General features: G+C 48.2%; 3 protein-coding genes across 3 annotated transcripts in view; 2 read left to right on the top strand and 1 right to left on the bottom strand.

Moving 5' to 3' along the window:
* Window positions 1-3,094: 3,094 nt before the first annotated feature.
* ccr10 (chemokine (C-C motif) receptor 10) lies at window positions 3,095-4,246 on the top strand (the record flags this gene model as incomplete). Its single annotated transcript, XM_080516974.1, has 1 exon — window positions 3,095-4,246. The coding sequence occupies one exon, from the start codon at window positions 3,095-3,097 to the stop codon at window positions 4,244-4,246; it is 1,152 nt and encodes a 383-aa protein (XP_080373100.1).
* A 3,301-nt stretch (window positions 4,247-7,547) lies between these two features.
* Window positions 7,548-23,448, top strand: fmnl1b (formin-like 1b; the record flags this gene model as incomplete). The annotated part of the gene is made up of 25 exons (XM_080516975.1): window positions 7,548-7,685; window positions 12,662-12,745; window positions 13,031-13,114; window positions 13,545-13,618; window positions 13,985-14,068; window positions 14,204-14,347; window positions 15,553-15,640; window positions 15,743-15,819; window positions 15,899-15,992; window positions 17,230-17,304; window positions 17,643-17,753; window positions 17,833-17,982; window positions 18,556-18,657; window positions 18,770-19,007; window positions 19,921-20,160; window positions 20,253-20,377; window positions 20,481-20,683; window positions 20,770-21,004; window positions 21,101-21,169; window positions 21,240-21,320; window positions 21,423-21,552; window positions 21,645-21,808; window positions 21,947-22,048; window positions 22,129-22,336; window positions 23,348-23,448. 25 exons carry the CDS (start codon window positions 7,548-7,550, stop codon window positions 23,446-23,448), a joined length of 3,201 nt encoding a protein of 1,066 aa, XP_080373101.1.
* Window positions 23,449-23,513: 65 nt separating this feature from the next.
* The window catches only part of LOC308145512 (SRC kinase signaling inhibitor 1-like), a gene marked incomplete at its 3' end in the record, with an annotated part of 37,577 nt that continues 33,992 nt past the window's right edge, over window positions 23,514-27,098 (bottom strand). Inside the window, 2 exon segments of the mRNA XM_080516976.1 lie at window positions 23,514-23,808; window positions 25,487-25,532. Coding sequence (XP_080373102.1) covers window positions 23,514-23,808; window positions 25,487-25,532 — 341 coding nt within the window.

Below are 27,098 nucleotides of genomic sequence, written 5' to 3' on the forward strand. Positions count from 1 at the left end.
GTATTTAACGCCTGGAATTCCGTGAAGCTTGGCTGTGGCTGTGGAGGAGAACAAATCTGAGCCTGAAGTGACCCAGGTTCCTCTTGAAAGAGAAATTAAACTGCAATTTCTCTTTATTTTTAATGTCAACCAGTCCCTACAAGTGTAGGGTCACGCGTACTTTATGCACGGTTAAAGATTCAAATTAATAGTTAGAGGGAAAAAAGAATTGCCCAACTGAAAGGAGAAAACATGCAAGTAATTACACATTTATGCTGCAAGAAATAGTATTAAGATTGTGTTTCAGTGTGATAAGCTTCATTTAATGTCTTCAGAATAAGCTTTGTTTGTCAAAATCCAAAAGAAAACCTGTGCTGGAATCGTCCACATCCCAATTCACTGCAAACTAGCACCTTTGAAATGTAAAAAATAAATAAAATAAAGCTTTAAAAAAAAAAAAAGAAGCTTAAAAAAAACCCCGTTAATTCACATGAGAAAAACAGTATTCCTGCAAAAATAGTTAAATAATTATTTAACGTAAATATAAATTCAAGTGTTTTCAGGAATAAATGTCACATTTCCATGCATGAAAATACATAAATATAGTTAGAATTAAAACACGGTCAGTGTGTTTGAGTTATGAAAGAGATCAAAGTGTTTTTCGCTGCAGCTTCAGTGAGAAATGACAAAAAAAAAAACCCATAAAAAACACAAACCGCCTCCTCGAAACACATAAACGTTAGAGGTGTGAGTTTCAACGCGACTTGACCTGAAAACATTCACGTTCTTAAAAAGCAGAAGGAAAATCATGTGACGCATCTTCTCTTCTTTTTGAAATCTATTAGTAATGCCTTCTGGGGGAAATGTCATCTTTTTATTTGAAATATATATTAGGTATTAAACAAAATAAAAAATAAAAAAAGAGAGCGAGAGTGAACTTGTGAAGCCGTAGAGTTTAAACAGGCACTTTGATTTTAATTTTAAATTTTCAATTGACTACAAGGATTTAAAAAAATAAAAAATACTGAAGATACCAGAATTTAGAAGCGGATAATTAGTATAAATAATAAATATACAAATATTCTCAGTGTTTGTGTTTTGTTTAAAAAAAATCAGAAAAGAAAAGTGCAATATTAAAAACAAAAACAAAAAAACCAAAACAGTTAACTGGCAAAAAAAACAAAAACAAAGTCATTTTAATTAAAATTCAGTTCCGTTTAATTTCTAATGGGTTTTTCTGGAAACGCCTTTCATGGTCAACTCAGCTCCGTTCGAATCAAAATGACAATTAAATCACATTAAATCTAAATCAGATTAAATCAACGCTCAGTCTAAGTTCTTTGTTGATGTTTTTGTAAAAATTGTAAAAACTACAAAAAAATCTATTGAATACACTGAGAGATAGTTTAAAGTTTGGTACGAAATTTTGACACGTAAAAGGAGAAAATATCACATCATGAGCTGTGAAAAACCCGCCTGATGAGTCAAACTGAGAAAGAATCGCGGTGATTTATCAAGTTTTTGTAAAAAGAAAATCATGTGCTTCATGGTATATATTATGTTTATAGATAAAAATCTATTTCTATCGACAGTCTGAGAAGGTAAAACTCCGATATTCATCGCGGTGCGAGTCGGTTTATGCAAATTTAGTCAAATATTTAAACACCCCACTGCAGAAAAGTGCATGATGAATGTATTTTATTTTTATTTTGCTTTAAAATGTAAATTGTTACATCGTGAATAAGAATGTTTTTCACGTCTTCCAGTTTTTCAGTTAGAATCTTGTCCCAAATCACTTATTTTCACACAAATGAACAGATAACTGGGGTTTTGTTTTTTGTTTTTTTGGTGAATTGTGTAGAAAACGTGTGAGAAAAAAAACTTTTACTTTTAACCCGCGAAGCAAATAAACCCAGCAGATTTTGATCAAAGTGAAGCAGCCAGACCGTGACGGTCGTCTTACCTTGGCGGTTCGTTTCCAGCAGCTTGTGAGCGAAGAGTTGAAACGTTACAAACGCCGTGAGATCAAATGATAAAAGCAGTCTGGTGGAAAGCGTCAGTGGATTGCGCTGGCACGCGACACTGACTGATCACAGACCTGAAATCTGCCCACGGTTTCCTCCGGGTGCCAACGAGCCGGAGGCCCCGAGTCACGCGAGCCACCGCCAGCCGCTGAGCGAAACCAGGCCGAGTGACTCAAAGCGGCGCCGGCTGAGGCCAAACCGTCGCGCCGACTCGTCTCTAGACGTCGTCCAGGTGGGGCCGTAGACGTCTGGACGCTCAAACCGTGACGGATAGACTCTTGCAAATTAAAGTACCCCCCAAAAAAAAGATAATTCTAGTTGGGAAATGGAAAAGTTCCCAGTTCAACAGCGTTCAGAGTGTTTTTTCCCCACATGGAAGTGGGATTTTCCCAGTCCAAAGATGGACGTCAACTGAGGGTCACAAGAGAAGAAGAGTAAAGTATCGTCAGCATAAAAGGCCGTCGTCCCTCGTTAGGATTCTGTTTGAACCTAAACTGTCGAAATGGGGCGAAAATATTCCGATTCCGCGTCTCCTTGATCCGCCGTGCGGCAGGCTACGGTACGGCAGAGCGATGCCCAGGACCAACTCTGTCTCTGGTCCCACGACAGGAAGTACGGTTACAGATGTAGGCGGGGTCGTGAACGACCCGGAGACGCTCCAGCGCGGAACAGGGAAGCGGCCGGCGGTCGTCCAAGTCGTTCTCTTGTGACTCGGGTTAAAGTTTGTCGTTGTGAACAGCAGCGTCCAGCTCCTGCTGAAGCTCCGCCTCCCGTTCCAGAGAGGAGGTGCACCTCGTTAAAAGACCGCGGTGTTGTGTCGCGCGCCGACGTTTCAATAAACCCAGTCGACCTGTGAGCGCAAAGCGGCGCTTGGAAACAACAACGGACAATGAAATAAGTAAAGACGGCGCCGTTGCTCCTCCTCACAGACTCGTTCCGTGGTGCTAGGTACCTCAACGGAAGGGTCGCGGAAAGTCGTACCCGCCGGTCGCGGGTTCTTTCCGTACCATCCACTACTTTAACCTCGTCCCGCGACCGAAAGGCCCTTGGAACCTTCCGTGAACAAGGTCTTTGTTTCTTACCTTTCAGAAATGGACTACGACCATCATGGTGTTTATTTCAACGACTCTGACGACTACGACTACAACTACAACTACAGCTACGGCGACCTGTGGAACCTGAGCGACGCCAACCTGTCGTCCGGCTGGTGCGAGGCCGACGAGCAGCAGGAGCGAACCATCAAGATGTTCCAGACCTTCGTCTTCTGCATCATCTTCCCGCTGGGCGTGGCGGGGAACTGCCTGGTGATGGCCACCTTCGCCCTGTACCGCCGCCTGCGCCTGCGCAGCGTGACCGACGTCTTCCTGTTCCACCTGGCGCTGGCAGACCTGCTTCTGCTGCTCACGCTGCCCCTGCAGGCGGTGGACACGCACCGCGGCTGGGTCTTCCCCGCCGCGCTCTGCAAGGCCACGCGGGCGTGCTACGCCGTCAACACGTACAGCGGGCTGCTGCTGCTGGCGTGCATCAGCGTGGACCGCTACATGGTGGTGGCCCGGGCGCACGCCGTGCTGCGGCGCCGCGCCCGCATCCTGACGGGCGGGAAGGTGGCGGCCGTCGCCGTGTGGCTGGTGGCGGCGCTGCTCAGCCTGCCGGAGATCCTCTTCTCCGGCGTGTCGGGGAGCGGCGCCAACGCCTACTGCGGCATGCAGGCGGGCCGGCGGGTCAAGATGGCCGCCAACGCCGCCATCATCGCCGTCTTCTGCCTGTCGTCCTCGGTCATGGTGGCGTGCTACTTGTCCGTCGGCTGCGTGCTGTGCGAGGGCCGCGGCGGGCGGCGGGGGAAGCAGTGGCGCCGGCAGCGCACCCTGAAGCTGATGGTGGCGCTGGTGCTCATCTTCCTGCTGTTCCAGCTGCCGTACACCGCCGTGCTGTCCCGCAAGATGGCGGGCCAGTTCTGCGGCCTGCTGCCGGAGTACGTCACGTGCACGCTGGCGTTCACGCGCTGCTGCCTCAACCCGGTGCTGTACGCGCTGGTCGGCGTGCGCTTCAGGCAGGACGTGCTGCGCCTCCTGCACGACTGGGGCTGCGCCCGCCGCCTCCGGCTGTCGGCGCAGTCGCTCAGCTCCTCCTCCGCCTCGCCCACCGCCCTCTCCCCGACGTCCCCCACCTCCCTCGTCCCCATGTCCCCCGACGTACCCCACCTCCCTCGTCCCCACCTCCCCCTCTTCTCAGCACACAAATGAAGTGACAACCAGCGTTGGAGGTCGTTTAGGGGTCGTTTAGGGGTTGTTTATGGGTAGTTTAGGGGTCGTTTAGGAGTCAATTAGGGGTCTTTTAGGGGTCATTTAGGGGTCGTTTAGGTTTTTTTTAGGGGTCATTTAGGGGTCATTTAGGGGTTGCTTAGGGGTCATTTAGGGGCTGTTTAGGGGTCATTTAGAGGTTGTTTAGAGGTTGTTTATGAGTAGTTTAGGGGTCATTTAGGGGTTGTTTAAGGTCGTTTAGAGGTTGTTTATGGGTAGTTTAGGGGTCATTTAGAGTTTGTTTATGGGTAGTTTAGGGGTCATTTAGAGGTCGTTTATGGGTAGTTTAGAGGTTGTTTAGGGGCCGTTTAGGGGTCGTTTAGAGGTCCTGTCAAGGCGGTTGGATCACAAGCTTCTCCGGATCAGATTCTCTTTTTTGGATAAATAACAAAGTAGAAAAAGAAATAAAACAAAGTGTTTGTTTTCCTTTTATTGTTTTTTGCATTTTCTTTATCTTTTTTTTTTTTTTTTTTTGTCTTATTTCACTTTAAAAAAATTGCATTTATTTGATTTTTCTTTGTCTTTTGGGACTTTTTTTTAAATCAGTAGCTTAATATTGAAATTTAGTTTGTGATTTTAATAGTTTTGCATATTTTGATTGGAATTAGCTGTTTGGATGTTTGGTTTGAGAATTAAAATGTTTTTATTGTAATTTTTTTTATCTTCCCATTGAGCTTCTTGTTGTTCTTGGTCTGTGCTGTTAAATTGAATTTCACATCGTTGGAGCTCCGGGTCTCCCATCCGAGGATGACGACGCTTCACAGTGTGATTGTTTTTTGTTTGTTTTTCTTTGAACGGGAAGAACACGAGCCGATCGTATGACAGTTAGAAGCGAGGCAAGTCATTGTCCGTCCAACTATCAGATGACAAAAAGCAGAAGATCCGAGTCACAACTCTCCACCACAAACCGCTTCACTTCCTTCGGCAGGAGAGAAACGCACACCGTCGTCCAACCGAAGGAACCATGACCATGAAAAACTCTACAGACGAGTGTCTTCGGACGTAGAACTGACATGAGTCTTGGCGGGAAACAAAGTGTCCGAAGTCATTGTGGCGATTAAAGTGAACGGGAAACTGAATTCCTGCAGAATAATGTGACACCGTGAATCTGTACCAAAAACAAATCTGAAAAATAATGACGTCATGTCAACAAAGCTTTTTGGTGCAGATTTCTGCCGTTCAGTTTAATTTCCTGTGAATATGTCTCAAATGTCCTCATTTTTTTCTGCTTTACTTGTATTTTACTGCGTTTCACACAATATTTGAGTAAATAAAGACAAATCCCCACATTTCTCACAAAGAAAAACTTGCAAATTATCGTTTGACAGTGGAGTGGGACCAGTTGTAATGTGAACCTCTGACCACCAGATGGCAGCATTGCGTAAGGCTCTAATAAAGTGTAAGCGGTATTTTTTATGACGGACCTGGTTTATGACAGGAAGTGTCCTCGCGCTGCAGCTCGCTCACATTAATCACGTTTAAAAATCCAAAGTTACACATTTTATTCATCCTTATCTGCAGAGAATGTTAAGACATTCCTATTTGAGAAATCCAATTAATTTTATGGTCATTTGAAATTATCTCTGTTTGTCCTGGTGGCAGCTAATTGATCTAATTGATCTAATTAATCTCATTGGTGTAATTAATCTCATTAATATAATTGAGCAGCAGATTTCAGTTTGCTCAACACAACTCAAAGTAAAACCCAACACTCATCCTATCTGGACATTACGTCTCTTCTCTCATTAAAAAAACTGGCAGCAGGTGGAGCCAGAAGGTGGAGGCTTTATGACCCAGAAGGTGGAGGTTGTAGGACCCAGAAGGTGGAGGTTGTAGGACCCATATGTTGGAGGCTTTAAGACCCAGAAGATGGAGGGTTTAGGACCCAGAGGGTGGAGGCTTTAGGACCCAGAAGGTGGAGGTTTTAGGACCCAGAAGGTGGAGGTTGTAGGACCCAGAAGGTGGAGGTTGTAGGACCCATATGTTGGAGGCTTTAAGACCCAGAAGATGGAGGGTTTAGGACCCAGAGGGTGGAGGCTTTAGGACCCAGAAGGTGGAGGCTTTAGGACCCAGAAGGTGGAGGCTTTAAGACCCAGAAGTTAGAGGCTTTAGGACCCAGAAGGTGGAGGCTTTGGAACCCAGAGGGTGGAGGCTTTAGGACCCAGAAGGTGGAGGCTTTGGGACCCAGAAGTTAGAGGCTTTAGGACCCAGAAGGTGGAGGCTTTAGGACCCAGAGGGTGGAGGTTTTAGGACCCAGAAGGTGGAGGGTTTGGGACCCAGAAGTTAGAGGTTTTAGGACCCAGAGGGTGGAGGTTTTAGGACCCAGAAGTAGAGGCTTTAGGACCCAGAGGGTGGAGGTTTTAGGACCCAGAGGGTGGAGGCTTTAGGACCCAGAGGGCGGAGGCTTTGGGACCCAAAAGGTGGAGGCTTTAGGACCCAGAGGGTGGAGGGTTTGGGACCCAGAGGGTGGAGGCTTTAGGATTCAGAAAGTGGAGGCTTTAAGACCCAGAAGGTAGAGGCTTTAGGACCCAGAAGTGGAGGCTTTAGGACCCAGAGGGTGGAGGCTTTAGGACCCAGAAGTTGGAGGCTTTGGGACCCAGAAGGTGGAGGTTTTAGGACCCAACGATCTCCTGCTGGGAGAAAAAGTGCTGCTGCTTCAGTCCTGCTCCGACCCGAGTCTGACAGACCTGCTGGACCAGACCAGACCAGACCCACCAGACCCAGCAGACCCCCGGGTGGAGCCACTTCCTGCCCCCCCCCCTGGAGGGGGTCAGAGACCCGCAGCAGGTGGAGGACACTAGATCACCTGAGAAGCTGCACCACCTGCTGGGTTCTCCCTCCCAACAGAAGTGATCCCTCTGCGGTCTAATATTCTATATCTCCCCCCCCCCCCCCCCCCCCCCCCCCCACACACACACACACACCCGCCCCCCTCGCTCAGCTGTCACTCCGCCTGTCGCCGTCAGGGTATCCCCTTCCCTCGTCCTAGGGTTTCATAAAGCTCCGGCTCTCCTCCAGACCGGCTCGTTGGACTCCGTCCCGCCGCTCGCAGGGCGACATCGACGGACGATGACGTGACGTGACGCGTCCGGATCGTCCCGGATCGTCTGGACGATGGACGGTCGCGGGTCGCAGGCGACTTGACTTCAAACAGCCAGAACGACCGAGACCGAGGGGAGTTTTTTTTTTTTTTTTTGGTGTTGTTTTTTTGTTGTTGTTTTTTTTTTGATTGAACTCCGTTGCCATGGGCAACGCCGCGGGGAGCGCAGAGGTGTCGCAGGTGAAGGACGGCGGCGCCGCGGGGAACCAGAAACCCGCCACGGGGGCCAAACTGCCCCTGCCCCCCCACGACGAGCTGGAGGAGCGCTTCAGTGCCGTGCTGGTGAGAGCGCGCACACACACACACACACACACACACACACACACACACACACACACACACACACACACACACACACACACACACACACACACACACACACACACACACACACACACCAGAGTAAACAGCAGAGAGAGGTAGAAGAATGTGGACTATGTGGAAACTGTACCAGGTACAAAACGCCCCCGAGGGGACGGACCAGGGTCTTTACGGGAGGTTTACTGCGGCTTGAGGCCGGTTCAAGGTCCAGGAGGTCCAGGACCAGGAGGACCAGGACCAGGAGGACCAGGACCAGGAGGTCCAGGACCAGGAGGACCAGGACCAGGAGGACCAGGACCAGGAGGTCCAGGACCAGGAGGACCAGGACCTCTGATGTTAGAGGAGGAAGATACTCCATAATCTGATGTTAGAGGAGGAAGATGCTCTATAATCTGATGTTAGAGGAGGAAGATGCTCTATAATCTGATGTTAGAGGAGGAAGATGCTCTATAATCTGTGTTAGAGGAGGAAGATGTTCTATAATCTGTTTGTTAGAGGAGGAAGATGCTCTATAATCTGATGTCAGAGGAGGAAGATGTTCTCGAATCTGATGTTAGAGGAGGAAGATGCTCTATAATCTGATGTTAGAGGAGGAAGATGCTCCATAATCTGATGTCAGAGGAGGAAGATATAATCTATAATCTGGTGTTAGAGGAGGAAAATGCTCTATAATCTGATGTTAGAGGAGGAAGATGCTCTATAATCTGGACGTCAGAGGACCAGGACCACATGGACACGACAACATCTACAAAACGATATTTGTTTCCACTGCAACAGCAGAAACAGTGAAAACGATGTAGTGACCGTCCTGGTCCACTAGTTGGTGCCGATGCTTGTTTTTGTAATAAACATTGTGAGAATGAACTGAAAGTTCACATGAGTGATGAGAGGATGAACCAGGAGTGATGAGAGGATGAACTCATGTCTGCAGGGCAACGACAAACAACCACGGGACACAAACGGAGAGAGAAGAATGTTCAACATGTGGTCAGACGGCTGGAGCTGCGATTTACTACATTCCTCCGTCATTCCTCACAGTTTTCACTCTGTCATCACTCTGTTATCTGTTCTGTTATCACTCCTCCTCGGAAACAAACTCGCTTCACGTCGTTCCTCCGTAGAGCACCGATGAAAATACTTAGAGGAGGAAGATGCTCTATAATCTGTGTTAGAGGAGGAAGATGCTCTATAATCTGATGTTAGAGGAAATGCTCCATAATCTGATGTTGGAGGAGGAAGATGCTCTATAATCTGTGTTGGATAAGGAAGATGCTCTATAATCTGATGTTTGAGGAGGAATATGCTCTATAATCTGGATTTTAGAGGAGGAAGGTGCTCTATAATCTGATGTTAGAGGAGGAAGGTGCTCTATAATCTGGTGTTAGAGGCGGAAGGTGCTCTATAATCTGGATGTTAGAGGAAGATGCTCTATAATATGTGCTAGAGGAGGAAGACGCTCTATAATCTGGTGTTAGAGGAGAAGATGCTCTATAATCTGGATGTTAGAGGGAGATGCTCTATAATCTGTGTTAGAGGAAGAAAATGCTCCACAATTTGATGTTAGATGAGGAAGATGCTCTATAATCTGGATTTTAGAGGAGGAAGATGCTCTATAATCTGTGTTAGAGGAGGAAGATGCTCTATAATCTGGCGTTAGAGGAGGAAGATGCTCTATAATCTGGAGGTCGGAGGAGGAAATGCTCTATAATCTGTGTTAGAGGAGGAAGATGCTCTATAATCTGTGTTAGAGGAGGAAGATGCTCTATAATCTGTGTTAGAGGAGGAAGATGCTCTATAATCTGTGTTAGAGGAGGAAGATGCTCTATAATCTGGATGTCAGATCTTGGTTCGGCTCTACATTAAAATTCATCAGTGTGAGACAAGTCGAGGGACGAGGCGGAGCAGCGTTGTGTTGCGTTGCTCTGCGTTGTGCTGCGTTGCTCTGCGTTGTGCTGCGTTGCTCTGCGTTGTGTTGCGTTGCTCTGCAGCAGTTTGCAGCAACTCCCCTCTGGTTGTTGCAGCGTCGCATCGTGTCCCGACACACACAGTCGACTCCGCCCCCTCACTCCTTCTGCTGAGCGTGCAGAACCGACCTGCTGCTCTACCAGGAGGAGAAGCAGAGCCTCACAGTTCACGTGTCATTTGTTGTTTTTCATCGTCTGCGAAGCTGCTTGTTGTTTGTTTTTGGAGCTGAAAGCTGCTGGAAGGAAGAAGAGAAGCCCGAGCTCAGCGCCTTGTTTTACGTAACACTTTGAATATTCCCGGCGGCAGTGGGCGGAAACGTGAAGCCGTGGATTTGTTTGCTGTATTTACAGCCAAAGACGAGCTTTTCATTTCAGCCACTTTGATTTGCATCCTGCAGTCTGAACACAGGATTTCAATTTGCATTTAGAAACACACTGATAGTTTGATTTACTAGCGACTTGAAAAAGAAGCTTGAAAAACAACTGCTTCTTGCATCAAATGTTATTTTACTTTGCTTTTCTGTCATTGTTTTTTTTTTTTGTCTTGGTCTTTATTGACCATCTTCATTATAGGGTGACATCATCAGAGTATTCTAATTAAATGATTAATTTAACTTGTTGTCTCGTTTTCAACTGTCCAAACTGTATATAGATCATTCAGATTTCCCTCCATGTGCCGCTTGAGACTCTGCAGGAACGTTTTCTACCTTTTCAGTCACAAATGAAGAAGCTTAAAGCTGCAGGCCTTCGTTTCACCCGGTAAACATGCTGCTTAGATTATTTAGGATTAGTGGAGGAGTCGTTTGGACCGAGGCCTCCTGCTGTGACCCGTGACGTGTTGGTGTTCATCTTCATGTTGGTGTTTATCTTCATGTTGGTGTTTCCTTCACGTTGGTGTTTATCTTCATGTTGGTGTTTATCTTCACGTTGGTGTTTCCTTCACGTTGGTGTTTATCTTCATGTTGGTGTTTATCTTCACGTTGGTGTTTCCTTCACGTTGGTGTTTATCTTCATGTTGGTGTTTATTTCACATTGGTGTTTCCTTCATGTTGGTGTTTCCTTCATGTTAGTGTTTATCTTCACGTTGGTCGTTCTCTTCACGTCAGTCGTTTCCTTCACCTCAGTCGTTTCCTTCACGTCAGTCGTTTCCTTCACGTCAGTCGTTTTCCTTCACGTCAGTCGTTTCCTTCACGTCAGTCGTTTTCCTTCACGTCAGTCGTTTCCTTCACGTCAGTCGTTTCCTTCACGTCAGTCGTTTTCCTTCACGTCAGTCGTTTCCTTCACGTCAGTCGTTTCCTTCACGTCAGTCGTTTCCTTCACGTCAGTCGTTTTCCTTCACGTCAGTCGTTTCCTTCACGTCAGTCGTTTCCTTCACGTCAGTCGTTTTCCTTCACGTCAGTCGTTTCCTTCACGTCAGTCGTTTCCTTCACATCAGTCATTTCCTTCACGTCGGTCGTTTCCTTCACGTCGGTCGTTTCCTTCACGTCAGTCGTTTCCTTCACGTCAGTCGTTTCCTTCACGTCGGTCGTTTCCTTCACGTCAGTCGTTTCCTTCACGTCAGTCGTTTCCTTCACGTCAGTCGTTTCCTTCACGTCAGTCGTTTCCTTCACGTCAGTCGTTCTTTGCAGTGTTTGCATGTAGCAGAACTAGAATGTTTGCTGGCGAAGCGTCGTCCTCTGAAGTGTCAGGAGCTGTTAGGAGGTGAAATCTGGGATTTCCAAGGCGAAGCAGGTTGTTGCTGTCAGAGCCTGAAAGTCTGTGATTTGTAATGTTTGTGATGCGGTTCAGTCAAACGAAGCAACATGATTGGTGTAAAGAGAATTTCCCCGGCGGCAGAGGAAGCCAGGCGCCGCCACGATCCAGCTTGTGCGAACGCCATGATCTCATTGATCCGGCCTCTTGGGAACCGTCGACACGCTTCAGGACTCATCAGGACTCCTCGGCGTCATTCAGCTCTTCGCTTGCAGAGAATCACCCTCGGCCCTCGTCAGGTAGGAGGTTGTGGGTACGATTCTCCTTCAGTCAGAAGGAGCCAGAATCCTCGAGTCGCTGCAGGTTGCCATGGAGAGTGTGACACACGCTTCGCTCTTCAGGAGCGTCAAACCGTCCTGGAGGGACTCGAAGCCGCCGACGTGCAAATGAGAGTTGGAGTTTGTTTACGGTGTTTCGACTGTCACACGGGCTGCCGGGAGCGCCAGGCGCCGGCCGGGTCGATTCCCCGGAGAGACGACCAGCAGTTCGATCTGACCGCGTTTGATTCCAGAGCACTGACATTCAAGGCCGGTCCTCCAGGCAGCAGCACTGTCCTCATGTCAGTGTCAATCTCGTCACCCAGAGTCTCTCAGCAGCTGCAGAAATGCAGTTTCTATCATATAAACAGAAAAAGGTTCCGACAGAGAAATGTGGACAGAGACGGTCTGATGGACAGACGGTCCACGATACGACAAGAGAGCGTCACCCTCCTCTCGGTCGGATCAGTCGGTCCTGATCATCAACGTACTGTACGTTTGTACCGTCGTTATCTGAAGGGTAGAATTAAGCTCGTCTTTGTTTCCCAGCTCTCCTGGGAAGTATCCCAGGAAACACCGAGGTTTGTTTTCCTCTCAGTCACGTTGAACCAGCACTTATTGATCTTCATTGATCCGCTGCCCTGTTTTCCAGAGAGTCACGCTCGTCACGCAACGCTTTTCCCATTCTGGTCGCATTCACACACTGATGCTACGCCGCCGCCGATCGGCTCAGATTAACTTTCCGCCGACGCCATGACGTCTACAAAACGACTGATGAGCGACGCTCGTCCACATTTAAGTCCCTACAAACATTCAGAGTCGGCAGACGGCGGCCGGTCTTCATTCGAGTTCACCTCTGTTGAAAGTTTTGCGCTCTGAGTTCAGAGTTAATCCAGGGAGTTCAGAATGAATCCGGTGAGAACGAGTTTAGACTTAATCCGTCTCTTCTATTGTGTGTTTGAAGAACACGATGAACCTCCCGCCGGACAAGGTGAAGATCCTCAGCCAGTACGACAACGAGAAGAAGTGGGACCTCATCTGTGACCAGGTAGCCGACCAACTCCAGATCAGTTCATCAGAAGCAGAACCTGAACCTGAACCAGAACCACAGTATGACCCAGTCTGAACCCCCTGTCCAACCGGTTCTCCTTTGAGGTTCAATTTCCGAAAAACTTCAAAGAGTCAGAACGTTTCTGATCAAACTTGTGAGAGACTCAGCAGAGCTCCGCCAAGGCCTGCTGCATCAGCTAATGCTAATGCTATTGCTAATGCTAATGCTAATGCTCCACACCCAGACGCGGTCGGGCATGAATGTGTTTCTGTGTTTCTTCAGGAGCGTTTTCAGGTGAAGAATCCACCTGCTGCGTACCTGGAGAAGCTGAGATGTCACCTGGACCACGGAGGAGTCGGCAGGAAGGTGGCGCCGGCTCACAAACACACTAAACCTAGCCTTAACCCTCGCCCATCATCACGACAGGACGTTTCTCTCAGTTCACTAAAGGGACTCAAAAGAGGGTTTCAATTCGTCCTTCATTCCAGCTCCAACTGGCAAACAAGCACAGCTGCCTTCTCACTGTTACTTATCGGCGTAATCCAGTTAATCCAGCAGATTGAATCCTGCAAAGAATCCGAAAAAGCCGGCTGGGATTTGAATCACAAGTCCCCCCCCCCCCCCCCCCCCAATATGGTCTTTATCTGTAATCTTGTTGATGAGGTCTAATTGTGATGTGAAAACCCGATGCAGTTATTGATCTGTTAAATATTTGGAAATAATACATGATAATAAATTACCATTAGTTAAAGAAGGAATGATATCGGTGATCCATTGAATAACTCAGTTTCCTCAGTTTAAGAGACGAGTGCCGGAGTCCACTCAGATCCTCAGAGAGCTGGAGATTTCCCTCCGAACCAACCACATCGGGTGAGTCCTGCAGCTCCAGGGACAGACTGTTATTACAGGCACCAAGACAAAGGGCAGTTCTCCTCTGTCGCTCGGTTTTTGTATTTTATCTCTTTTCCGGTTTTGTGGCCATATTTTCTGATTCATGCCTGTTGAGTCTCTCTTTGTCTTTAAAACTGCTTCTTCTCTCATCGGTTGTTTTCATCTCTTCTCTTTCATCTTTGTGCTTTATAGCCATTTTGTATTTTTCAATTCAGTCGTTTATTTGTCCCATTAGATTTTTTGGGGTCACTTTGTCCTCCTTTTTCTTCGAGTTTCACCTCTTTCCAGTAGAATCTCTGTCAGCTTTCACACTAGAGCCGAGTGTTGGTCTGTCTCCACCTCCAGATGGGCTCAGGAGTTCCTGAACGAGGAGAACCAGGGTTTGGATGTCCTGGTGGACTACCTGTCCGTGGCCCACAGTGCCGCCACGTAGGTATCGCCTCCAGAGATCAATGCATTTCCTACCCGAGGCATCCGAGGTCGCACTGCACATCTTGTGAAACAAACAAACAAAATCTACCCGGAGGTCAGGACGGCTCGTTTCACGCCGCCTGTGACTTACAGGTACGACATGGACGCTTTGGACAACGGCTCCCTGCCCACGGACCGGGTCAAGACCATGGACAAGTCCGTGGAAGATCTGAGTAGAAGTGCCAGCAGCTCTCCGACTCACAGTGCCTCCAAAGCCAGCAAGGCCTTCACGGTCAGGTAGGACAGTAGGACAAGACCAATGCCTTCAAGGTCAGGTAGGACAGTAGGACCAGGCCAACGCCTTCACGGTCAGGTAGGACAAGACCAAGGCCTTCAAGGTCAGGTAGGGTGGTAGGACCAGGCCAATGCCTTCATGGTCCAGTAGGACAGCAGGACAAGACCAACGCCTTCAAGGTCAGGTAGGACAGTCGGACAAGACCAATACCTTCAAGGTCAGGAAGGACAGTAGGATCAGGCCAACGCCTTCAAGGCCAGGTAGGACAAGACCAAGGCCTTCAAGGTCAGGTAGGACAGTAGGACCAGGCCAATGCCTTCATGGTCCAGTAGGACAGCAGGACAAGGCCAATACCTTCAAGGTCAGGAAGGACAGTAGGACCAGGCCAATGCCTTCAAGGTCAGGAAGGACAGTAGGACCAGGCCAATGCCTTCATGGTCCAGTAGGACAGCAGGACAAGGCCAATACCTTCAAGGTCAGGAAGGACAGTAGGACCAGGCCAATACCTTCAAGGTCAGGAAGGACAGTAGGACCAGGCCAATGCCTTCAAGGTCAGGTAGGACAGTAGGACCAGGCCAATACCTTCAAGGTCAGGAAGGACAGTAGGACCAGGCCAATGCCTTCAAGGTCAGGAAGGACAGTAGGACCAGGCCAATGCCTTCATGGTCCAGTAGGACAGCAGGACAAGACCAACGCCTTCAAGGTGAGGTAGAGGCGGTTTTAGAGACTTGCAGTATATGACAGGTTTACGGCTTCAGGTACGAAGCAGGCTTCGGGTTCCGTCCCGTCACCTGTGTTTAACACCAGAGCCGTTGAATTCCATGTGCTTTGAACGTCTTGTAAACGTGGGTCCAATCAGTCCGATAAGCATTCGGCTCGCGGCGCCTTTGCTGCTTTGTTCAGACGCAGCGAGAATGTGAGAAATGTGAGTGGAGCAGCCGATTCTTTACTGATATCACGCTGCTTTGTCAGGCTGGTATTTAAACTGAAACATGGATTAATGATTCACTACTACACTTGGTGCTTCTGCTCCTTTTCTCGGTGACGATTCTGGACATACCATCGAGTTTTATTGTTACTCAAACAAACTAAACTCCTGCAGTGACGCTGATGCTGGCACCAAACGTGAAAGGAATATTAATCATCCAAATAAAGCGCTCATTTCATCACTTCATCAGCATCATTGGTACCGTGTGTCTCCACACAGGAAGGTAATGAGGACGTCACGTGGCGTGAGCCAGAAAGACGACGTCCATCTGTGCATCATGTGTTTACGTGCCATCATGAACTACCAGGTACATGGAGTCGAGACGACGCCGTGGATCCTCGCCGTGCTCGTCCTGCTCCCTTCAGGTGTGAATTCCCATTTTACATTTCTTTCTGTTGGTTTTCTGCAGTCGGGGTTTAACCAAGTAATGAAACATCCATGCTGCGTCAACGAGATCACACTCAGCCTGAACAACAGGAACCCCAGGTAAAACACACACACACGCACACACACACACACACACACACACACACGCACACGCTAATGTGTGGCTCCGCCCCCCCAGGACAAAAGCCCTGGTCCTGGAGCTGCTGGCGGCCGTGTGTTTGGTCAGAGGAGGTCATGACATCATCCTGTCCGCCTTCGACAATTTCAAAGAGGTGAGAAGCGTCGCCACGGCAACCAACAGCCAATCAACAACTCTTGCTAAAGTGTCAGAACTTCGGAAGTTGTAGAGCGTAATGAGATTGGTTGATTAAAAGCTTCATATTATGCAAACTTCACTTTATAAAGGTTTTCCAACAGCAATAAAAAGTGTGTTGCTCCAACAAGCCAATCAGAAATCAAACCCTGTATAGTGTCATCGGGGGTTTAGCCAATCACAATCAAGGGAGGCTCCTCCCCCTTTGACTCTTCCCACAATCAGGCAGCTCTGCTCTGGCACATGGCGCCACGAGAGGAAGTACTTCCTCTCATGGTAATCTAATCAATACCTCCAGCTGTTCAGATGAATCCAGATGTAAAGATGATAGAAGTCCAGCAGATTACAGAGGATCATTATCATCATCCTCATCATCATCAACTCTGATGTATGAGGTCACAGTAGTGGGATCAATGTGAGGTTTTCCACCAACGTCTGCTTCAATCAGCAAAACGTTCACAGTCACCGACATTCCAGGTGAACAGGAAGTGAAAGGTCACGAGAGGAGATCCGACACTGCAGGAAACAGGTGAAACAGGTGAAACAGGCCCCGTCCCAACTATTGTTAGACGAACGCTGCTGCTGTCACTTTAAAAAAAAAAAAAAAAAACACCACCTCCTGCAGGTGGAGCTTATTGAGCCTTTGATGGGAAAAGCATTGAAAATATGTGACTGTTTTATTAAAATGTATAAAAAAAAGAATTTCTCATTTATATAATGCACAAAAAAATTAACTACTAAATATTTAATCATCTTTAACTTGCTTCAGCTTGGTGTGTGTGTGTGTGTGTGTGTGTGTGTGTGTGTGTGTGTGTGTGTGTGTGTGTCGTCAGGTCGGTCTGCTGCATTATTTAAGAGACATGAGTGAGTAAAATGAGTCAGCGGAGGCCACGCTCACAATGCAGCTCTACTTCACACACACACAGTGTGACAACTGTGTGTGTGTGTGTGTGTGTGTGTGTGTGTGTGTGTGTGTGTGTGTGTGTGTGTGTGTGTGTGTGTGTGTGTCCAATTCTACACAAAATGCAGCCTGATGGTCTTTCTTCCTCTGTGTAATCAGATTACATATCTGTGGAGCTGGATGCTAAAGAAACTGAGGCGTCTGCAGACCGCCTGTCATGAGTTTAGAGAACACTGCCCCCTAGTGGCCATGCAGGGTGCAGACCGACTGCAACCTGACCGTCTGTGTTTTCCAGGTTTGCGGAGAGAAAAGCCGATTCGAGAGGCTGATGGAGTTTTTCCGTCTTGAAGACAACAACATCGACTTCATGGTGAAACAGTTTGTGACGTCCTCATTCCTGACAGCTTTTCCAAAAAGACCAAAGTGATGTAATAACTAATGTAATAACTGATTTATTCACTCAGCCACTGGTTGAAAGCAGATGTTTGTGGGGAAACTGTAAAGTTCTGCTTCACATTCACAGTTTGTGGTTCTTTGACTAAAAGATTCCCCACGTCAATCAAAATGTGTTAAAGTGTAATTAAAGTTGTTATTACACACTATTTGATCTGCCTGTGCTGCTCTAAAACTCACATCCAGTCAGTTACAAGAGGACGGTTTAACGAGTTTTCCTCTGCAACCAATGCGATGATGCGTCGTGTCCACCAGGTGGCGTGCATGCAGTTCATCAACATCGTGGTGCACTCGGTGGAGAACATGAACTTCAGGGTCCACCTGCAGTTCGAGTTCACTCAGCTGGTCCTGGACCAGTACCTGGAGGCGAGTCCGACCTTTTGACCCCCCCCCGAGCTTCGTATCGAACTCCCGATCACTGACCGTCCCTCGTCTCGCCCGGCAGAGGTTAAAGTTCACAGAGAGCGACCGTCTGCTGGTGCAGATCCAAGCCTACCTTGACAACGTGTTCGACGTCGGAGCTCTGCTGGAGGACGCCGAGACCAAGAACGCCCTGCTGGAGCACCTGGAGGAGCTGCAGGAGGTCAACGCCCAGGTGACCTGCACACTGCTGTGGTAACCTAGCAGGGGTAAACCAGGTTAAACCAGGTTAAACTGGGTTAAACCCGAGTTAAACCAGGTTTAATCGGGCTAAACCCGATTAAACCTGGGCTAAACCCGAGTTAAACCAGGTTAAACCAGGTTAAACCGAGTTAAACCGGGTTAAACCCGAGTTAAACCAGGTTAAACCAGGTTAAACCTGAGTTAAACCAGGTTAAACATGAGTTAAACTGGGTTAAACCCGAGTTAAACCAGGCTAAACCAGGTTAAACTGTGTTAAACCTGAGTTAAACCAGGTTAAACCCGGGTTAAACCGGTTGTTAAAATGAGTTAAACCAGGTTAAACCATGTTAAACCCGGGTTAAACTGGGTTAAACCGGGTTAAGAATGCTCGAAGGCCAACATGAGACAAGATAGTGATCCACCGATTTCCATGAGGTTCTCAAGTAAAAACCATAGAAACGATCGATGTCAAGAAGACATAAAACCTTGATGGATGGATGGATGGATGGATGGATGGATGGATGGATGGATGTGAAGTAGAACATGTCCTCTGGTGTGTCCTCAGCTGAGCTGCCGGCTGCAGGACAGCGAGCGGGAGGCCGAGGACAAAGTGTCTGATCTGGAGAAGAAGCTCCTTCAAAGCACCAAAGAGGTGGAGCTGCTGAAGGTTCGCTGCTACACTTGTCTTCCTGCTGACGATGGAGGGATGGAGGGAAAACAGAGAAGGACGGATGGAAAAGAGGTTGACGGAGTCTGATTCTGCAGGCTGTGCGTTTCAGGAGAGTCTCCGGGAGTCCGGCGGTCAGGTGACCCTGCTGCAGCAGCGGGAGCGAGAGAGGGAGAGAGAGAGAGAGCTTCACGACGAGAGGCAGCGGGAGAGAGAGAGAGAGCGGGACCACGCCCACCAGGCTCTGAGGGAGCTGGAGGTCAAAGTTCAGGCCCTGGCGGAGCAGGGCCGCCTCCGCCTGCAGCGCTCGTCCTCCGGTCACCTGGACATCCAGCTGGTCGCACAGACGGGTCAGACCGCCATGATGCTAATGCTCAGACACTTCCAGACTGCCACACTGCTCATGCTCCAATCAGACGATTCCAGGCGATTCCAGATTGCTAATGCTCTGACCAGACGATTCCAGACGTCATGCTGCTAATGCTCATACCAGACGATTCCAGATTGCCACACTGCTAATGCTCATTCCGAACAATTCCAGATTGCCACACTGCTAATGCTCAGACCAGACGATTCCAGGTTGCCACACTGCTAATGCTCAGACCAGACGATTCCAGGTTGCTAATGCTCAGACTAGACGATTCCAGGTTGCCACACTGCTAATGCTCAGACCAGACGATTCCAGGTTGCTAATGCTCAGACTAGACGATTCCAGATTGCCACACTGCTAATGCTCAGACCAGACGATTCCAGATTGCCACACTACTAACGCTCATACCAGACGATTCTAGATTGCTACACTGCTAATGCTCAGCCCAGACGATTCCAGATTGCCACACTGCCAATGCTCATACCAGACAATTCTAGATTGCTACACTGCTCATGCTCAGCCCAGACGATTCCAGATTGCCACACTGCTAATGCTGAGACCAGACGATTCCAGATTGTCACACTGCTAATGCTCATACCAGACGATTCCAGATTGCCACACTGCTAATGCTGAGACCAGACGATTCCAGATTGCTAATGCTGAGACCAGACGATTCCAGATTGCCACACTGCTAATGCTGAGACCAGATGATTCCAGATTGCTAATGCTCAGACCAGATGATTCCAGATTGCCACACTGCTAATGCTCATACCAGACAATTCCAGATTGTCATCCTGCTAATGCTGAGACTAGATGATTCCAGATTGCCATACTGCTAATGCTGAGACCAGACAATTCCAGATTGCTAATGCTCTCTGTCGTTCCTCTGACAGGTGAACACGAAGCTGCTCCAGCTGACGACCCCCGACCTTCTCCAGGTGACGACCCCCGACCTGCTCCGACCTCCACGGACTCCGAGACGATACAGGCTCCGCCCGCTCCACCCCCACCAGCTGTAGCTCCGCCTCCACCTCCTCCTCCGCCTCCACCTCCTCCTCCTCCTCCTCCACCAGCAGCTGCACCTCCTCTGCTGCCTCCAGGGGGCGACGCTGCTCATCCCAGCGGGAGCTTGAGTGAGTCCTCTCCTTCGGCCGGTGGATCTTTATTCACACCTCCACCCACCTGGTTCCGATCTGGCAACACGATCAAACCTTCCGTCTCGCAGGTGGTAAGAAGAAGAAGCCGATTCAAACCAAGTACCGCCTGCCGCTCTTCAACTGGCAGGCGCTGAGGTCCAACCAGGTGGCGGGAACCGTCTTCACCGAGCTGGACGACGAGCGCGTCTTAGAGGTCCGAAACAACCGACGTCCACTCATGACCTGTAGAGTCGATCCGTCACTGCGGCGCAAGAACTTCTCCAAACCCTCCACCTCCTCCTCCGTTACCCCTTCAGGAGCTGAACATGTCGGCGTTCGAGGAGCAGTTCAAGACCAAAGCGCAGAGCAGCTCGGTGGCGCCGGGCACCCTGAAGATGAAGCTGGCCCACAAGACGCCCAGCAAGGTGTCGCTGCTGGAGCCCAACCGGGCCAAGAACCTGGCCATCACGCTGCGCAAGGAGGGCGTGGCGGCGTCCGACATCTGCTGCGCCATCGAGACGTACGTGAGGTTCACCGCCTGCACCCCCTCCCCCCCGTCGGGTCACCTGGCGCGTAACGCCTCGCCCCCACCCCCTCCCCTTGCAGATACAACCAGAACGCCCTGAGCCTGGACTTCCTGGAGCTGCTGGAGCGCTTCATCCCCAGCGACTACGAGATGAAGCTCATTCAGGCGTACGAGTGCGACGGCCGGCCGCTGGACGAGCTCGGCGAGGAGGACCGCTTCATGGTGCGCTTCGGCAAGATCCCGCGGCTCGCGCAGCGCATCAGCACGCTCACCTTCATGGGGAACTTCCCCGAGAGCGTGCAGCTGATCCAGCCGGTGAGTCGCTCCGGGACCAGGACCGGTCGGACGCCAGACGTCAAGTCAACGTTCGGTTTGTCAGAAAGTGACCTTGTCAAACTTTGTTCCCTTCAGCAACTTAACTCCATCATCGCCGCCTCGATGTCCATCAAGTCGTCCAGCAAGCTGAAGAAGATCCTGGAGGTGAGCGTTCACATCGCCGCCGCTCGTTCCTCACTTCCCGCTTTAATCCAGCCCGTCCGTGACGTTCAAGGTCATCCTGGCGTTTGGGAACTACATGAACAGCAGTAAGCGCGGCGCGGCGTACGGCTTCCGCCTGCAGAGTTTAGATCTGGTGAGTCAACGGGCTGCTTTCCGGACGCCGCCGCTCTTCTCGGCACGCGAAGTTCTGCAGTTTGTTTGTCTGTCTTCTTCTTTCCCGCCGTCTCCTTTAAAGCTGCTGGACACCAAATCCACCGACCGGCGACAGACGCTGCTGCACTTCATCGTGGGCGTCGTCCAGGAGAAATACCCGGAGCTGCAGAGCTTCCACAGCGAGCTGCACTTCCTGGACAAGGCGGCGCTGGGTGAGACGGCGCCACCGGAATCAAAGCTGAAGCTCCTCATCGGGTCGTCTCTCCAACGCGTCTCTCTCTCTCTCTCTCTTGTCTGTCCTCAGTGTCTCTGGACACTGTCCTGCAGGATGTGCGAGCCCTGGAACGGGGCATGGAGGTGACCAGGAGGGAGTTCTCGGTGGACCAGGACAACCCGGTGCTGCTCAAGTTCCTCGGCAGCAACGGCGAGCTGCTGGACTCCGTGACGGCCGACGGGAAGACGGCGCAGGTCGGTTCGATGTGGAATCCGAGTCCAGTCGAGAACAAACCTGCGTTCTTTAAGAACCGATGGCAGGAAGATAAAGACGCTTGCAGCAGTGGGACCCGGAGAGCCGAGGACAGGAAGTGAACCTCTGGTGTGTTTCAGGACGTGTACGACTCGGCGGTGGAATACTTCGGGGAGAACCCCAGAACGACGCCGCCCTCCATGTTTTTTCCCGTGTTCGTCCGGTTCATCAAGGCCTACCAGGTGAGGAGGATCCTCCGTCCGGGCGGAGCGGAGCAGGATCCTCCGTCGGGACGCTGACCGGCTGCTTCTGCCCCCCCCAGCAGGCGCAGCTGGAGAACCAGCAGAGGAAGAAGCAGCCCGTCCTGAACTGTGACGCCACGCCGGCCCCCCCGAAACCAGAGGGGGGGGGGCACAGGGTCCCCGGTTCCAGACTCGCTCAGGTGGATCTGATCGCTGAGCTGAAGAAGAGGCAGACGACTCCGCTGGTGAGGGAGGGCAAGGATGGAGCCATCGAAGACATCCTCACAGGTAAACAACAACAACAACAACAACAACAACAACAACAACAATACATATCCTCACAGGTAAACAACAACAAACATCCTCACAGGTAAACAACAACAACCACAACAATAAATATCCTCACAGGTAAACAACAACAAACATCCTCACAGGTAAACAACAACACCAAACATCCTCACAGGTAAACAACAACAACAACAAATATCCTCACAGGTAAACAACAACAAAAACAAACATCCTCACAGGTAAACAACAACAACAAACATCCTTACAGATACACAACAACAACAAACATCCTCACAGGTACACAACAACAGCAACAACAAACATCCACACAGGTACGCAACAACAACAAATATCCTCACAGGTAAACAACAACAACAAACAAACATCATCACAGGTACATAACAACAACAACAAACATCCTCACAGGTACCCAACAACAAATATCCTCACAGGTACACAACAACAACAACAACCATCACAGGTACAACAATGTCGACTGTAATTTTCAACCTTCAGCTGTTAAATATTTTTGGTTTGATTTAAAATAATCTCATATTTGTTTTTCTAAACTTTCATCCTGTTTTCTCGGCTGCAGCTTTTCTCTCGCCTCTTTTAAACTTTGTCTCTCCTCGTTTAAACTTTCTCTTCTTTTGAACTTTCTCCCTCTCTCCCTCTCTGTCCTCCGTCCATCCTCTCTTCCCGTCTTCAGCTCTTAAGTCCGTCCCCTTCACGGCTCGTTCTGCCAAACGCTCCTCTCGTCTGTTCTGTGACTCCGTCTTCAGCGACGAGGTGACATCGCTCTCGCTCACACACACACACACACACACACACACACACACACACACACACACACACACACACACACACACACACACACACACACACACACACACACACACACACACACACACACACACACACACACACACACACACACACACACACACACACACACACACACACACACACACACCCTTCACTGTTTCACACTCTGCTCTTCGTCCTCGTCAGATTTGAGGAATCAGCCGTACAGACGGACGGACGGCGGCCGCCGCAGCGCCAAGTGGAAGACGGGGCAGCAGCTGCACGTCTCCTCCGACATTTCCCTCTGAGAGAGACAGCTTCACATCGCCGCGGCAACGCTGCAGCTCCACGTCTACACGGCAACGCTGCAGCTTCACATCGCCACGGCAACGCTGCAGCTCCACATCGACACGGCAACGCTGCAGCTCCACATCGCCACGGCAACGCTGCAGCTCCACATCACCACGGCAACGCTGCAGCTCCACATCGCCACGGCAACGCTGCAGCTCCACATCAACACGGCAACGCTGCAGCTCCACATCGACACGGCAACGCTGCAGCTCCACATCGCCACGGCAACGCTGCAGCTCCACATCACCACGGCAACGCTGCAGCTCCACATCGCCACGGCAACGCTGCAGCTCCACATCAACACGGCAACGCTGCAGCTTCACACAAACACAACGCGTAGCCATGCTAAGGCTGCAGCTTTACATCACCATAGCAACACTGCAGTCACAAACACAATACATCGCCGTGGCAACCCTGAAGCTTCACAAGAACAACACATCACCGTGGCAACGCTGCATGCATGCTAAGCTGGCAATGCGCACACACACCTACCTACACACACACACACACACATACAAACACAGACACAGACACACACACACAAACACACACATTGATTTGAGTAACGAAGCTAATTATTAGCCGCAGCACGCTAACAAGACGCTGATGAAGATGATGAAGATGACAACATGACGAAGGACAGGTTGGGGTTTGAGGAGCTTCTCATCGTCAAAGATGTTGAAGAGAAACTGACAGACGCTCATTGATCATTTTAAATGATTCATTTAAATTAAAAAAGATTTTCAAACAAACTAACAGCCTCGCCTCTTTAGGACGAAGATTTGTAAAATATTTAAAGTATTTTTATTACTAAAGTGTACGAATGATGAAGTTCGACTTTGCTTCTGCATTTCAACAAATAAAGTATTTTATACTGCGCTTGGTTTCATTTGTTTTTCAATGATGAATAAAACTTTTCTAATTATTATATTTGATTATTAACTTTCAACTCCTTGACATTTTATGATCTTTGCAACTTATTTTGTCTCAATAGTGAGAATCGGGTCTAAACTTAGTCTGGAATCGCGTCTAAATTGAGTCTAGATTCAGGTCTAAACTTAGTCAAGAATCAGGTCTAAATTGACTATAGAATCAGGTCTAAATTGACTATAGAATCAGGTCTAAATTGAGTCTAGATTCAGGTCTAAACTTAGTCAAGAATCAGGTCTAAAGTTAGTCTAGAAGTAGGTCTAAATTGAGTCTAGATTGATGTCTAAACTTAGTCAAGAATCAGGTCTAAAGTTAGTCTAGAATTAGGTCTAAATTGAGTCTAGATTCATGTCTAAACTTAGTCAAGAATCAGGTCTAAAGTTAGTCTAGAATTAGGTCTAAATTGAGTCGAGATTCATGTCTAAACTTAGTCAAGAATCAGGTCTAAACTTAGTCTAGAATCAGGTCTAAAGTTAGTCTAGAACTAGGTCTAAATTGAGTCGAGATTCATGTCTAAATTTAGTCAAGAATCAGATCTAAACTTAGTCTAGAATCAGGTCTAAATTGAGTCCTGAATCAGGTCTAAATTGAGTCTAGAATCAGGTCTAAAGTTAGTTTGGAATCAGGTCTAAAGTTAGTCTAGAATTAGGTCTAAATTGAGTCTAGAATCAGGTGTAAACTTAGTTTGGAATCAGGTCTAAATTGAGTCTAGACTCAGGTCTAAATTTAGTCTAGAATCAGGTCTAAATTGAGTCTCTAATCAGGTCTAAATTTTGTCTTGAATCAGGTCTAAATTGAGTCAAGAATCGGGTTTAAATTTAGTCTAGAATCAGGTCTAAACTAAGTCTAGAATCAGGTCTAAAATGAGTCTAGAATCATGTCTTGAGGTTTAGACTGAGTCTAGATTCAGAACCAAAGCAGACGACAAACGAAACTCCACTTTTGTCTACAAACAGGATAAACCGTCTTAAAAAAATGAGTCAAATATGAACGTCTAACAGAATCGCGGTACAAACTAAACATCGATCATGAAATCCAATGAGGTTGAAGGTGTTCCAGACGTACCTGATTCCTCCGCGGTGGGTCGAGTCGCGCCGGCGCCTCTCCACACCTGAGCGGTTGTTTAATTTCAGCACAAAGAGGAAGTGTCGTATACAAGAGTTCACCTTTATTTTCACAAAACCACAACAGGAATGTACAAAAAGCAGCCACGTCCCGGCCGGCTGGACTTTCTCGCCCCGGGGGCAGCGACTCCTCAGCTTCCAAGTCACAGAAGTTGCTTTTTGCACGGTTCAGTTGCTCTTCGTTACACCGACTGTAGATTTTCGTCATTCTCCGTCACGATTCACAGACAACACTGACCGCACACAGCAGGCATCACTCGCACAGCGTTTGAAGGTGTCTACAACGTTCTTTTTTTTTTTTTACTTCACCTACTCGTCATACAAAAATCTAGCTTGACTGTACAGTTTGTGTCGACTATCGTACACTCACAGGTATACACAGAATTATTGACAGAAGAGACCTCGTGGACCCCGCGTGCAGATTTCAGGAATGTATACAGTATGCATGCCATTCTGGAGTAGTACTTTGTTCTCCTTCTATAAAAATCTCACATAAAATCGATTCTGTAATATATTATTTGGGTTTATATACATGATTCCAACAGCCACAAATGGTTAGAACGATCACACATTCAGCAATAAACCATTGAGACGGTATAATCTGAGGAGTGTACGCACACGGTGGGTTATAATAGAGGAAACAGCTACAAAGTGGGTTTTCTTTAGTAATGTGCTTTTTTTTTTTTTTTTCTTTCTTTCTTTTGTCTCGTTGATCGTCGCCGTGGCCTCCCGGTCTCGTCACTGTGATCATGGATTTGTTTTTAATGGTTCTAAGAAAAAATAAAAGAATCTTCAACCCAGAAAAATAAAAATTTACAGAATAAATGTGTCAGATGAGTCCTCTTCTTCAAGTATAAAAATACAAAAAAAGCTTGATTATATAAAACATAGATGAGACTTTTTTCTTTTTTACATGTTTTCTTTGAAAGAAACAAACTCAATGATCATATAATATACATACAGTCTAATCTGTGGCTATACGTTCACAGCTACAACAACTCAAATACATTTCCAGAAATGTATTCATATTCATATTCATATAATGAAACAGAAACACACCCGCTGTCGCTTCACTTTCTGCTCTGTGTGGATTTTCATCACATCCTCATTTTGATCAACTTCCCTTTCAGATTTCACACCACAAATATTTTGTAATTCTGTATTTTCAATATGAACATTTCTTTTTAATACTTTGAATATAAATAGTTTGTTGGATAAAATGAACTTCGCAGTCACTTCCTGCTCGACAACAGTCACTTCCTGCTTTATACCAGTCACTTCCTGCTCTATACTGACCACTTCCTGCTCTATACTGACCACTTCCTGCTCGACAACAGTCACTTCCTGCTCTATACTGACCACTTCCTGCTCGACAACAGTCACTTCCTGCTCTATACTGACCACTTCCTATTCTATACCAGTCACTTCCTGCTCTATACTGACCACTTCCTGCTCTATACTGACCACTTCCTGCTCGACAACAGTCACTTCCTGCTCTATACTGACCACTTCCTGCTCGACAACAGTCACTTCCTGCTCTATACTGACCACTT

This window comes from Blennius ocellaris (genome assembly GCF_963422515.1).
Source record: "Blennius ocellaris genome assembly, chromosome: 21".
NCBI lineage: Eukaryota > Metazoa > Chordata > Actinopteri > Blenniiformes > Blenniidae > Blennius > Blennius ocellaris.